General features: G+C 46.0%; 1 protein-coding gene across 2 annotated transcripts in view; it reads right to left on the bottom strand.

Moving 5' to 3' along the window:
- VPS54 (VPS54 subunit of GARP complex) overlaps positions 1–15,012 on the bottom strand; it is a 2,536,401-nt gene that overhangs the window by 773,489 nt on the left and 1,747,900 nt on the right. For both annotated transcript variants that reach the window (XM_069608186.1, XM_069608187.1), the window contains one exon: positions 6,789–6,858. In XM_069608186.1, the coding sequence (XP_069464287.1) occupies positions 6,789–6,858 (70 nt within the window). The remainder of the gene's footprint in view (positions 1–6,788; positions 6,859–15,012) is intronic.

The following is a 15,012-nucleotide window of genomic DNA, read 5'->3' as shown; positions in this document are numbered from 1 at the left end:
ATCCTTCACGCGCCAAAGTCTCTCAGATTGTTATTTTTCTGACATGAGGTAGCATGAAGTGTAGCGCAAGTACAGTTGTATCCAAGCAGATACGTATCAGGCAAGCTCATAAGCATCCATGCGCGCCTTCTCTCCGAGGGGAGGAAGGGTGGTCGCATGTGAATCTAAGCAGATACAAACATCAGAAATACAATTACGGTGAGTAATGCATCCCTCCTGAGGCTTGTGGAATCTGCTTAGGTCACATTCTGTGCATAGATTAGAGAGCAGTGTTAGGAGAAGGTGGTGGGATGTGAGAAGGTTCATGGGAAAACAGATGTCTTAAAACCGCTTGTCCCACCTGTGTATCTGTCTTGGAATGAGTCTCAATGCACTAATGCTGAATGGAAGTGTGTATTGAGCTCAATGTAGCTGCTTTGCAAATGCTGACTAGAGGGACATTTGCAATGAAAGCCAGAGTGGCTCCTGTGCTCCTTGTGGAGTGAGCTCTAGGCGTAAAAGGAAGCGTCTTGTTTGATAGAGAATAGCACAATTGAATACATCTGACTATCCACCTGGAGGTGGCATTCTTGGAAACGCGGTCAACTTCTCTGCCTGGTGCTATGGAGACAGTTGATCGGTTTTTCTTAGCGGTCTGGACTTGTCTACATAGTAGAGGTCGGCTCTCCTCACATCTAGTGTGTGGAGTTTTACCTCAGCTGAGCTGGTGGGTTCCTGAAAGAAAGCTGTTAGCTCAATAGACTGGTTTACATGAAAGTTAGAGATGAATTTAGGGGAGAACATAGGGTGATTATGTAAAACTAGCTAGTCTTTCTGTACAACACAGAAAGTATCCTGCACTGACAATGCTTGTATTTCACTAACTCTTCTTATGGAAGTGATAGCCACTAAGAAGGCAGTTTTGTAAGTCGAGTATTTGAGATCAGACTTGTGCATTGGCTCGAAAGCGGGTCCCATGAGTTTAGCAAGTACAAGATTGAGATCACATCCTGGCGGCGGGTTTGTAATTGGAGGGTGGAGTCTCTTTACTCCCTCCATGAATGCTTTGATGACCGGTACCATCCACCATGAGACTTTATTGTGGGAAGTGGTATAGGCTGAAAAAGCCGCGAGGTGGACCTTTAAAGAGTTGAATACTAACCCTGCATCTAGCAAGTGGAGCATATAAGTTAAAATGTGGGAAGGAGTACATTCTATGGGGTTAATTTGTTTAGACTGGCACCAAATTACAAATCTCCTCCACTTGTCAAAATAACAGTGAATAGTGTTGGGCTTTCTTGATTCTTTCAAGATATCCATACATCTCTGTGGCAGATTAAGGTGCCCAAACTCTGACTTCCGGAGCCATGCTGCCAAGTTCATTGAGTGAGTTTGAGGGTGCACTGTTAATCCTAGGTGTTGAGTGAGCAGATTGGTCATGTATGGGAGCACGATGGGATCACACATTGCCAGTTTGCGCAGATGTGGATACCAGGAATGTCTTGCCCACATAGGAGCAACCAGGATGAGCGTCACCTGTTCCTTGTGGATCTTGTACACCACCTTCCTCATTAGAGGTGTTGGGAGAAATGCATAAGCAAATTTCTCTGACTAGTTCATCTATAGGGTGTTCCCCTTGGAGCCTGGCTGGGGGAACCTGGACGCGAAGTCTGGGCATTGCCTTTTTTCCGCTTGTAGCGAACAAATTCTATTGTGGGGAAACCTCATTTGCGAGAAGAGGTGTTCTACGACCCCTGCATCGTGTTCTTCTGGTAGGGGATCTCTGCTCAATGAGTCTGCGAGAGTGTGGAGTTCCCCTGGGACGTGCTGTGACGATAGGAATATGTTCTGTTTGAATGCCCATTTCCAAAGTAGTTGCGCAAGCCGGGACAGATTTGGAGAATGTGTGCCCCCCTGTTTGTTAATGTAAAACATCGCTGTAGTGCTGTCTGTCAGGACTTGCACAGATTGGTTCGCTAGGTGAGACTCGAACGCTTGAAGGGCTTTGAATATTGCCAGTAGTCCTAGTAGATTGATGTGGTTCTGTGCTGCCGCATGAGACCACAAACCATGAGCTGTGTGGCGAAGGTAATGAGCCCCCCCACCCAGCGAGTGAGGCGTCAGTCGTGACAATCGCTTGTACTTCCAGATTGTAGATGGGTTTCCCCTTCAACAGATTTTCTCCTGTCCACCAGCGAAGATTTTGTACTAGTGTTGGTGAAACACCCACTAGATCGTCCCACTGACTACTCGCATGAGGCCATTGTTTCGCCAACCACTCCTGCATGGGTCGCAGGCGCACGTGATGTACCAGGTAAATGCAAGATGCCATCCTGCCTAGCAAATGCATTGATTTGCACACCCATATCTGGCAGCCGGCCTGATCATGTGGTATTTGCAGTAACATGTATTGGACTCTTTCCTCTGATGGAAAGACCAATCCCTCTCGTGTGTTTATGACTGCTCCTAGGAACTGCTTGGTTGCGCTTGGCACTAGGCTTGAATTTTTCTTGTTGATGGAAAAGCCAAATTGGAAGAGTAGGTTGATAGTTCTCTGAATGTTTTGCCTGCAAATTAGGGGAGACTCCCCTGTACTCAGCCAGTCGCCCAGGTAAGGGTACACTGGGATTGCCTCCCTGCGCAGGTTTGCTGCCACCACCACCAGTAGCTTCGTGAATACCCTTGGACTAGATGCTATTCCGAAGGGTAGCACTTTGAATTGGTAGTGCTGGTTCGCTATCTTGAAACGCAAGAATCTTCTGTGTGCTGGGAACATTGAAATATGAAAATAGGCAGCTTTCATATCCAGTGTTGCCATGTACTCCCCCTTTTTTAGTAGAGGGATTACCTCTTGTAGCGTAGTCATGCAGAATTTTTATGGCTTGACAATTTGTTTGCAGGTCACAAATCTAATACTGGGCACACTGTTAGATCTTTCTTTGGCACAAGGAAGTAAGTTGAATAAATACCCTTGTTTGCCTGGTTTGCCGGGACGGCTTAGATGGCGTCCTTTAGTAGAAGCGTGGCGATTTCCTCGAGGAGGATGCGCTGGTGTTCCTTGGAATGGGTCTTTTGTCGTTTGGGGGGGGGGTTCTGGGGTTGCTCAAGGCGCTCTATACAATATCCGCCTGTTATGGTGGACAGCACCCATCTGTCTGTGGTGATTTCCTCCCATGTGTGGGTGAAGCTGGATATGCGCCCTCCTACTGGAGAGGCATGGGAGGGCACCTGGAGCGGATAGTCCCTGCTTTTGAGGTGGGGTGCCACCTCGGGAAGAGTTGCCCCTACTGCGGCCGTGGGCTCTGCACGCTCCTCTAGGGTAATTCTGGGAGGACTTACCCTGATTGTTTCCACAGGCAGTACATTGGCTCTGGTTATATGTGGAACCCCTCTGTGAATTTTGGCCACCTGAGCGACGAAAATTCCCGTTTTAGCCCTGGCCAGTAGGTTTATTGGTCAGTTGGCCCAATGACTTGAGAGTATCGTATTCTTCTTTGGCCGTCTTTAAGGCACCCTCGATGGCCTTGCCAAAGAGCACATTGGGTTCATCGGGCATGTTATTAAGGGTAGCTTGCGTCTCTGGTTTAAAACCCGATTGGCGCTACCAAGCGTGACGCTTGCTAATTGTCCTTTCTGCTATTATCCTGCCTGCGTTGTCCTCAGCGTCAAGATTTTTAATAAGAAGCTTAACACTGCCCTGCCTTCTGCGAACACCGGGGCAAGCTGAGACTTAATTGGTTCCGGGGCCGATGATAGTAAGGCCGAGACCTCATCCCATTGGCAGTTGTAGCTGGCCAACAGGGTAGAATTGTTAGCAATCCTGGTCTGGAATGCCGCAGAGGAGGCCACCTTTCTGCCCATTGAGTAAAGTCTCTTGCTTTCCTTGTCAGCTGAGGCCTCAGAGGAAGCCAGGGGAGTACCAACCCTTTTCCTTGTTGTAGTAACAACTAATGAATCAGGCTTCAGTTGCCGTCTGATATACAGCATGTCAGAAGGGGCAGGTCCAAACAGTTTCTCTATGCAGGGGTTTACCCGCGTAAGATTAGGGGTCTCTAGCTATGGCTGTATTTTTCGCTGAATGGACTTGAGGGATACACTGAGTAACAGCCTTCTTATCTCCTAAGATTTCATCTACAAAATCTTTATCTTCTTGTTCTTCCTGAGTAGCCTCTGCTGCCTTGACGAGCACTTCATTTAGCAGGGGTTGATTGTCAATGGGTGAGTCCATGACCGGGTGGGTCTTGATTAACAGGAGTGTCCATGACATACATATTTGTCTCGGGGTCAACCTCAGGGTCCTCATCATCCCCGTAATAAGGGTCTGCTGCATCATCCCCATAACAAGGGGCTGCTGCCTCTTGAATAGAGAGGTCTTCATGATCGGAGTCCGGGTCATAGAGGTCAATGAATGTGCCTTGCACTGGATTCTCGGGGCGAGACCTCTTAGCAGGGGGTTGAGCAGGGATCTGCGACCCAGAAGGTGCTGCAGTGGTGGGGTGGGGGAGGAGTGGAGTGGAAGCTCTTGAAATAGTCAGGGTCCTTTTCATAGAAGTTGGCCATGAAGGACATCCTCCTCATGACCCCATCTATATCCTCAGCCGATCATTGGGCAGAACTAGTAATGACCAATGGTTGAGAAGGGAGCCCTAAATCTCCATCTGTGGGAGGAAGTAAGGTAGAAGGAGGAGCCTTCTTTTTCAGGGTGGAAGACAGAGAATCATGAGATATAGGTTCTTTACTCTTCTGAGTGGGCCTAACATCCTGAGATCTCTACCTATGAGGGGTCTTAGAGGACTTTTTCTTGGACTCCCTCTCTTTACCCTGGCCCCCTGAAGTGTCTTTCTTGACTAAGTCAGCCAATCCAGACTGTATGCGGCCTTGTACCTGAATTGACGCAGAATGTCGAATTTCGGGTGTGGGCAGAACCGGAGCCTCGTCTGCGGATGATCGGCCCCTGGTGGGAGTTTTTCACGCGACGTCTGTACCGTCCTTCGACGTCCGAGGCCCGTCATGTGGCGATCTGGATCGAGAGTGCCCAGAGGACAGAGATTCAACAGACCTCTCCCTAGACGTCTGCTCGACACGTGTGTCGAGTCGCGGGCGTGGGTTGTGCGTTTAGTGGAGGATGAAGTGATAGCGCTTCCGCCGCCGAGTGTTGTCCCCATAACAAGGCCTCCGGCCTGTCTTCTGGGGTCGGCGCCTTTGCTTGGGTAACCGGAGCAGCCCTGTCATCATCGGATACCGCAGTGTTGCTGCTGTCGCTGAAGGCGCCCGCTACTTCCATGGCCTCAAGGTGCTTGGCGTAGTGGTCCCAGCGTTTAGTAGATCGGTCCTTCAAAGTTTTTGTCTTGAAGAGTCTGCACGCTCAACAAGAACACTTGACGTGGTCTTGCGGGAGACAGGTTACACACAAGGTGTTTATCGACCCACAGAAATTTCCTATTGCACTTGGGACAAAATTTAAAGGGGGTCTTGTGCATAACGGAATGACACGGCAGATAGGCGAATGTAGTGTAAGAAAAGGGGCATATATATACTAAAATGACCTCCCCCCTCTCTCCCTACTGTGTGGGCCAAAGCCCGTAGCGGCCTTCCAAGGCCGAAACGGATCCGTCGCGGGAGTCTTTTGACAGTCGTTTTTCTTGTCCTTCACCAGCGTCTGCAGTTTCGATAGTCAGTGGTATAAAGGATAGTAAGAAGAAACAATCGGTAATTTGATAATAGTAAATGGCTATAAGCCGAAAGAGGAACTCTGCTATAAGCGTCCGTCTAGAATGGTGGAAAACACAATCTGAGGGACCTCGAAGCATGAAGGATCATGGGTACAGTGGACGTCACACTAGGGATAGTATTACTGGCACGCCCTGTCGATGTCCCTTTTCGAGTTTCGAAAACAACAACTGTAATACTCTGCAGCTTCCACTAGATGACGGCTTATGCACAGCATGTGATCTAAGCAGATTCCACAAGCCTCAAAAATGATGTTATGGTATTCTTCTAATCAGTGCTTTCAGATAAAGGATCAACAAATAATATCTTTCTCCCTTCTATAGAATATTGGTAATTTTCGTTACACATAATAAATCTCAAATGTTCCAATGTTATAAACATCATTAGTAATTGTTTGTAGGAACAATGACCACAGTTAAGGAACATAAATGGGAAATGATATATTTTAAATACTGTGCCAATTAATATTGTGATGATGATGCATTGTCAACTTCTGACCTTATACCATGATATGGTTTAAACGAGAATGGCATGGGTTCCCTTCGTGGGCAATATCTCAGAGTCCCATGCACAGTCTGTGCTTCCTGCTGATGCCAAATGATTTCATACATTTTTGGCAGTAACCGTTCCCAATCCATTTCTTCAATTACTTTTTCATGCGTTAATAGTACATTGTGTTGCACTTCCTTAAGGATCACTACAAGTCGTACTAATAAATGCATACAAACTGAGCATATGGACGTAGATGCACCAAAACCACAACTATACAGTAAAATTCAGTAGGCGAATACAGAAATAAAGGGTAAAAACATATACCAAGAGCACTAAACTGAAAGTAAACACTCAGAGGACACAATTGACATTTTAAAACATTCCTTTGAATGGTCATCATTGGATCATTTATTTGCTGTTAATGGCTTCCTCTATGAAATGCCCTGTACTTTGCCTTTCAGCACCCTGTTTTTTAAACTTTCTCAACTAGTAGGCGCTGCTTTGATTGTCAAGTCATTATTGTTCAGATCACCATTTAAGCTCCAGATTAAGCATGTGCAAATAAGTTCATTAGAAAATGATCTCACCCAACAACAGCAAATTTCTGCCCATCTACAATCAGGAAGTCGGTTGGCTTTCGTTCTTCAGCGGCTGCAACTAAAAGCAAAAAAAAAAAAAAAAAAAAAAACCAATCCATTTGAAAATTTGTGAAAGAACAAAATGCACATGTTCACAAAATGAACTAGCAAAGAAATGCTTATGTTTGAAGGCCGGGTCCAAATTTCCGTTAATGTTTAACTTGTGTTAAAGTATATACAAACTATTCAAGACCTGACCTCATGTGATCCTATTAAGTAGAAGACAATTTTACCACCAATAAAACGGGGAGGATGCATGCTCTCCCCTCCAAACTCTAGCAAATATGTTTTGGTGGCATCATGAAAAGATCAGCTGAATCAATCACAGCAACAACTTCGAGCAAATGCTCTTGTCGTAGAAGGGGATAATGGGGCCTAGATAGAAACAGAAATATCATTTTGACAGTAAGCAAAGCAATATACATTTTCAATAAATTAAGAACAATTAAGGACCATTCATTTAATATCGTTTTCTAATAGTTCATCCTCCAATTCTAAGGGTTACATCTCTATTTCATCACGCAGTCAATCTCTACTGATTCCCTACAAAATAACAGCCCCTGTCCAAGATCAAGCAGTAAGAGATATGTTAAAAGCACATTTAAAAACAAAAACAATGTAATATTAAGGAAGTGGATCTTTGGAGATGCAACTGAAAAAGGCCCAGCAGCCCAAGACTGTTCACAAATGTTGCCTTTCACTTGCAGCACAATAGAAGATAATTGAGGGGGCTGACCTGCATATTTTAGCAACACCACAGGGTATAATTGACCAGTAGTAGGGACATAATTGGGGCCTACTCCAGATTGCAACTGAGCAGCACTAGGTTTTACTTGAAGAGCATTACAAGATAACTGAACTGTGACACAGGGCAATATTTAATTGCACCAAGGGTGTTAAATTGATAACCACCTTGCCTGTCGTTCTCGTCAAAGTTCAGAATCTAATCCTTAGGTAAATCATTATCCTCAAACAGGCATCTCTGATGCTTACTATAAAAAAAAATTTAAAAGTTGTATCCTTCCTTATGTAGAACGCAAACAATATTTTTCAAAGCTCCTTCACCCTCTTCCCTTAACCTTGTCTCCTATATTCCTATGTTGAATCACCAGAAGGATCCATTTTCTCCTGTCCCCATGGCGGCTCTGTGTGTGTGCAGCATGAACCATAGGGTTAGCGTAGGAAACAATTTCTATCATACTTTTAAAATACATCAGGCTCTATGTTTGTGCTAGCCTGTGGGCTAATAGCAGCCATGAGGTGTGAAAAAGAAAAAAATCAGAAGGGGCAAGCCTTGCTTTTGAAGGACAATGATGGCAGTATCCATTAGGAAGTACATCCCTATTTTAACTTATTTGGAAAGTTCGTGGGTGGGAAAACCAGGCACCTCAGTTAGGAGATCAGGCAGTAATCGTGTCTGACACTGGTATGGTGGCACTCTAATGGAATGAGAGCTACTTCTGATTCACTGCTGCTAGGCAACAGCTAAGCTAAAGCAAGCTGTCTAATCCAGACATTGATCAGTAATTGACAAAGTCATAAGGCTGCACTCTTGAGAGTTGCATTGGCAGAGAGTTTGCAGAGTGCTTGACCTAATGAGTGCCCTGCTCAGCTGTTGTCATAGACCGAGGAAAGTCTGTTCACCCTTTCTATTGCACTTGAAGCTTAAAAATCCTCACTCCGAACGCAGAGTGTCACAGAGCATTTGCTGAGTGTTCGCCGTGAGGGAGCCAGGAGCCGTAAATCTGGATGGATCATACGATCACTGAGGGATGCCATCAACGTACAAGACGGCAGGTACGTTTGAACTTGCTAGCTGAAGGGGGGAAGCCACACTTATACCAACTGATAGGAGGTGTCCAGCTTTAGAGTCTAGCGACCAACCGGCTCTAACAGCCTCAGACATTATGCACACTGATGGCACTCTCTATTCCAACCACCCCTCCCAAACAATTCATGACATGTCTCCTAACAAGCAAACTAATTCTAGTCCTCCGAGCGGAAAGGAGTAAAAGATCGATCCTGCTTGCAGACCCTGATAAAACGGGAGCAACTCTCCACAAGGGGGTGAATGCCCAGGATCCTGATAACACAGGCTCCACTCTCCAAAATGGGGTATCCACCTTGAAGATGCCCGAGGTTAAATGGAAGGCCAACACCGAGCGCACAATAATTGGTTTACATAAACCAAATGGGAACAAAATGGATCAAGTCTACAAAAAAAGATCTCACTTTGCTTCTGAAATGGGAAATCTCAAGTGTCACTTTAAACAACAAGAACCCTTGCTTGCCTCTGCGCCCCCCAGAAGGAACTATGCCCCCCCACCACCCCGCAAGAAGGATTCACAAACACTCAAAGAGAAGTGGCATGTCAGGAACCCATCCATGCCTTCCTCCGAGCAGGGATCTTCTGGTATAGTCATTGATGCGCCCTGCAACAACTGGGATGACCTAACTGATGAAGATATGCTGGGGAGTGGGACATGCGGGAGCTTTATCCAACAAGTGACTACTGCTGCTGTTAGGCAGAAACTTGTGCAGTTCCCTTTGGGAACACTGCAAAAGATTTAGGACTACAGGTGTTAGCAGTAAACCCACTTGGTAGCAGTCTGCACCACCCAGATTTACCTGGTAGCTGTGGCTGAGCAGTCAGACCTCTCTCAAGAAGAGTTAGGCAGTATGCAAAGTATACACAATAGGCACTCAGATACGATAGCACAAGCAAACACTGACCAGAGCTTTGGTATCAAAGTATATAATTATTGATTTAAACACACACTGTTTGAAACACTCCAGCACTCTTATTGTAAATCACTCTAAACACGGTTACTATTATGATATATATATAACCCTTATTCCTTATCAGACAAGTCTTAGTTAACACCACTTATTTCCAGACAGAGGTGAGCGCTTAAATATAGATGGCACTCCAATAAGTTCATGAAAAAGGCAGAATATGTGAAGATACACCACTCTAAGATTTAGGAACACTTTTAGCAAGGCAGAAGAGCAAAAGTCACTTGTGAGCCAAAGTCCATAGGCTGGGCCCACTCTTAGAGAGAGCAGAGCACAAATGCGCCCAAGATCACACAGTTACACTAGGCTTTGAAAGTCTTGCAGAGAGTTCGAAAAGAGTTTAGAGAGGCTCAGAAAAGTTTAGTCAGGGTGTCCCAGGCTAACCCAGGTTCGAAAATCGGGGGCTAAATCTACCCCGTACAGTCGGTGGCAAGGGAAGCCAGGCGGAACACGGTACCTTAAGTGGTAAGGATCCTCCAGCGGTGGCAGTTGTTCCTGGCAGCGGGTGCAAGTCTCGGCGTCGTCCAGAGGAAGAGAAGATCTAGACTTGGAGGAAAGATGAAGGTCGTTGCACTGCCAGGGAAAAAACCAGCCGCAGAGTTTTCCGGTTAAAGGTACTACCCTTTATTTCACGGTCGTGGTAAAACGTGGTATTCCGGTTGCCAGGGTGCTTGGCACAGGCAAGGCGGCCACGAGATGTGTCGGAAGGCGAAAAGACGGTGAAACTGGTTATCCCCACCAGTCAAAGGAAGAAGACTCTCCGGCGGGAGATCTCCTCTGTCGTTGGGAAAAGTGGTGAGACGGTTCAGCAGGGCTCCACCGGTGGTGTCGTCGTAGCAGGTCGGCTCAGCTTCTCCCTCATCGGATTCTTAGGTCCTGTGGCGACTTCTGAAGTTCCAGTCCCCAAAGCCCTGCTTTTATGCAGAAAACTCCCATTCACTCAGCCTAGCTGTCACTCAAACATGCTAAGTGGTGAGCCGGCCGCTCACCACTTGGGCCAATCAGGACGGAGTGCGACTTGAGTTGCCTAGGCAACTCAGTCCAGGGTGCCTAAATCCCCCTCCACCCCTCCTAAGTACCCCAGACAGAGTGGCACCACTTTGGAGGCTTCTGTGGAGAAGCCCGCCAAAATAGTGGAACAAAGGGCTCGACTTGGGTTGGAGTCACAGAAGAGAACACAAACGCCATTTTAGAACCGAGTTTTGGCAAAAAATACCAACCGGAGAATTAATAATAAATAAATAAACCGGCGGTACGTTCGAGGCTATCGTAATTAAATAAATAAAGATAGTAGCCTCGAACAATGGGTAAATCCCATAGAGAAATATTCGCGGTTGAATATAAAAAGTAGTATCCACTGCCACCAGCCAAAACTCGATCAGGGGGGACGGAGACGTGCCCCCTCGACTAACAGACCCCGGGGCAATCGAATTGCCCCGGCCAGTACGTCCACAATATGATGGTTTGTACTGGTTCTGTTCAGAATTCAAGACTAGTAAAGTCAATGGTGACTTTACAAGCCCTGGGAGACAGTAGTCAGTCCCAGGGTATGGAGTCTATGTTTGGGGGTCACTATGACACCCCTAGGTTACTGCACTGAGGGTGCTGTGTAACCCATATCACAAAAACACATGAAGCCCTATGGAGTAAAAGACCCCATAGCCCATTAAACACATCTAGAGTCAAAGGAACACACTCAAATCATGTCCAAGAGTGAGGGTAAAAGAGTCTCACTCTTGGCAGGAGAAAAAAATAAACCCCAAAAATCCAGCAAAGCTGCTGGGGGACTCGCTAGGTTAGGAAATTCAGCCTAAACAGAGAATTCTCCCTAACAGCTGCTATGGTCCACACTCCCGCAAATCCCAAACCTCCACTCCCTCCCCACACCTCAATTGACTTTTTGGATTGTGAAGTGGCCGGGGTCCCATTTCAACCACTTGGCTTTTCCTAAACTGACCTGCAGAATCCTACCGATATATTGGACCAAGAAGAGACCGGTGTTCTAGCTATGCCCCATATCAACAGGAAGCCACTTGGGCCCCTTGTCCATATGAAAGCAGCTCGATGGACCCAGAGGGACCCATCCAAATTCCATCTATTGGGCTTCCCAGACATCTGATGGTGTGGGAAAATCTGGAATTGAAGTGTCCTAACCGCTCTGCTCAAAACGACTTTGGATCTCCACTGATCCGGCGGCCCCAAATAGTTTAATTGAAGCCAGCCCTGACCTCAGCGGCCCGGCTCACTAAAAATATTGTGCATCTAGCATTGTGTTTCTCTAAAGATGTGAGTGCAAAAACAGTGAAAAGACCTAACCGGGACATTTGTGAAGATGCAAATCTGGCGATAGTCATCCCGGCCAAAAAAGCCAGATTAACCAAGTTTCAAGACTCCCCAGCTGCTCTGTTGCTACCCATCTGCCTCCCATAGCAAAAGTACATTTAACCTACTAGGAGAAGGCCCATTAGTGACAAGTCCTCTAGTGAAGAATCGTCCTCAAACAGAATTCTCTAGGGATCACATCTGGGACTGGGAGACAAGAGAGCGAAGCATCAGAAAACCGCTGCCAACTTTAAAAAATCTAAGGCGAATTTAGGTTGAGCAACTTCGGGAGCAAATATCCTCTCCACTGTTACAATTACATTGGCACCCTACCTAAAATTATATGAGAGCTTGAGTGACAACTACAAAGATCAGACCACTCTGCTTGCACTGATAAACTCTAAATTGGTCTATGTAGAGTCCTTCAAAGAATCGATGATTAAAGGAGCGAGGGAAAAAGAAATTGAGGGTGTACTTCTCAAATCTTTACTTGACTTGATGCAAGACCGACAAGAGGATCTTTTTGGAAGGGATCCGCGAAATCGCTTCCTGTTCCACTAAGCAATAGGCAGGGCAGGTCAACTAGCAAGTGTTGCCCGAAAGGAATCCCAAAGGAGCTGTGACCCATGACATAGGGCCTAGGCAGACTCCCACCAACGTTTAATCTGTGGCTAGAGAGCCGCAAATGATACCTCAACTACTGAACCCAAGAGAAATATCCCAGGAACTGCAACCAGCAAGAAACCCTCCACCTGCAGCACCAGTGCCTATCCCAAGTACCATAGCTGTGGAGGTGGCTGAGGGCCTAACCGTCATCACCATAAAGGCGGAGGATCTCCCACAGCTGCCCAGGGTGACCCCCCAAGCAACAACTTGGTAAGACAAATATCTTCTCCATATTTGAGCAAACCAAAACCAACTGAGAAGATCAGATTACAGCAAAGAAACGGGATCTCGTGATGAAATCAAAAACATGAGGAAACAGAGAAAAATGAAACCCTGTGGATCGAGAAGCTTTTTAAGAAATCTCAAGCATGTGCTTCTAGGTCCCCCTACAATACCTGGCACGAGCAGGGGAAAAACCAGCCAATGCAAAAGAATCGAGGCCAAGGCTTTGCCACTGGCTGCACCAGTAGCCCCAATACAACTAGGGGACTTTATGGAAGCATCAGGCGTTGAGGATTCTCTGCTCGAATTGTCGGTTTATGAAGACGGGGACACTACCGAAACTGCAGAAGTGTCGAACCACGTCCCGGAACCAAATGTTGTAAGAGTCTCCAACCTGAACGCCAGCCGAAGAACAGCAGTTTGCTCATCTCCACCCATTTCTCACACTGGCAGATAGAAGAGCCAAATGAAGAAGAGAAAATCAACAGGAAAATAGCCCATCTAAACCGGACCAAATTTTGAGTAACCTACTTCTAAAATCACGAACGGATCGACTCCCAGCATTTCAGATAAAGACGCATGAAAGGAAATATACTGGGATGGTGAAAGCTCAAAGAGTGACAACAGGAGGGACCCAAGACCTGGTCAATAAGATCAACCGTATATCTATTGTCACTCTCGAAAGGATCCTAAGAGCGGATGATGGCCTGATCCTAAATCGCTCAAACATCAAGAGCCTGTTACACCATATACCTAAATTAAGAGTGATCAATACTGACGACATTAAGATAGTGGATTTTATCGACTAGTGGGAAAATTACAGGGTAAACCTGCACACGGGATCCGTCTTCCTGAGTACACTGCTTCTGGAGGCAAGCGATGAACTCTGCACTCTGGGTTTCGACACAAGGAGAAATGAGAATGCAGGAATGATGTTTATCGTGAAGTGGGTAGCCTGCGATACAAAATCAGATACAAAAAGCTTCCGCTGTACTCTTGAAAACCCCAAGAAAACCGACATGAAATTGCATCCAGCTCCACACCTCTCCCATAGATTGAGAGGAAAGGATCGACTATCAAGAACCAGTTAAAGATCAACATACAGGGGAAAAACACTGAAGATAAACTAGGAAGGATGATGTTCCAAGGTCATGAGGAAAAATCATACGACCAAGAGGAACAGCTGTGGACCTGGCTAGCCAACGCCTTGGCGTAGAGTGACAAAGAATACTGCTAGAAGATCTCGGAACCAAGCAACCTGGCAAATGGGTTCTGGAACACCCAGGGTTTTGCCCATCTGTTTCATAGCATGGATTTGGTTGTCAATAAACTGGATATGATATGTATACAGGACTATTGGCTGATGGAAACCACGCTTCTGGATGGCTTTACCCTGCAACTAAATCATGCTAAAAGGTGGACGCTTGACAAACCCTTGTCAGGGCTCCTAACAATATTAAGAAATGGCCTTCACCTTCGGGTACTCCAAACAATCAACCCAAATCCTTACATTCAAATTCTGATTATACATCCGGAGAAGAGCAGTAATAGGAGCAGGGGCCTGTTGATATTGTTTAATATGTAGGAACCCGAATGTTGAAGAAGGAGCCTCTTTCATAGCCCTAGCGACAGAGTGGATTGACAAAATGTACAATATTCAAACAGATCCTCTGTTAATAATCTGTGGCGACCTAAACATAGACTGGATCAGACATATTAGACATAACGGATCAAAGATCACCTGATCTAAAGATGACGAAATGGGTCAGAAAACGCATAGAGGTCTACAGTGGCTCGATGAGATGAAACGGAGAGGTATTTACATGTTACACGGAAACATGAAGGGTGATATCCTGGGAGTTGTAACATGGAAAAACAGAAAGCAGGATGCAACACTGGATTACCTTTTCGTCTCTGGAATTTGCTTCCAAATGTAATGTCCACGGCTGTGCAAAGCGACCACGACCCAATAATCCGGTATGTGCCAGAATGATAACTGAAACTAGAGACACTTGGAAGAAATTGTTAGAGATAGGAGGAAGAAATAGACGTCACCTACCACCTAATGAAGTCACTCAACTAACAAAGGCCTTATTAGCATGGCAAGACCGAGACGTGGAAGGAGTCGAATACAACAGTGTTTTGACTGCCTTAGAGAGTCCCAACA

The sequence above is a fragment of the Ambystoma mexicanum genome, chromosome 4q, assembly GCF_040938575.1.
Source record: "Ambystoma mexicanum isolate Mex_15411 chromosome 4q, UKY_AmexF1_1, whole genome shotgun sequence".
NCBI lineage: Eukaryota > Metazoa > Chordata > Amphibia > Caudata > Ambystomatidae > Ambystoma > Ambystoma mexicanum.
This window is presented reverse-complemented; position numbering and strand designations above follow the sequence as displayed.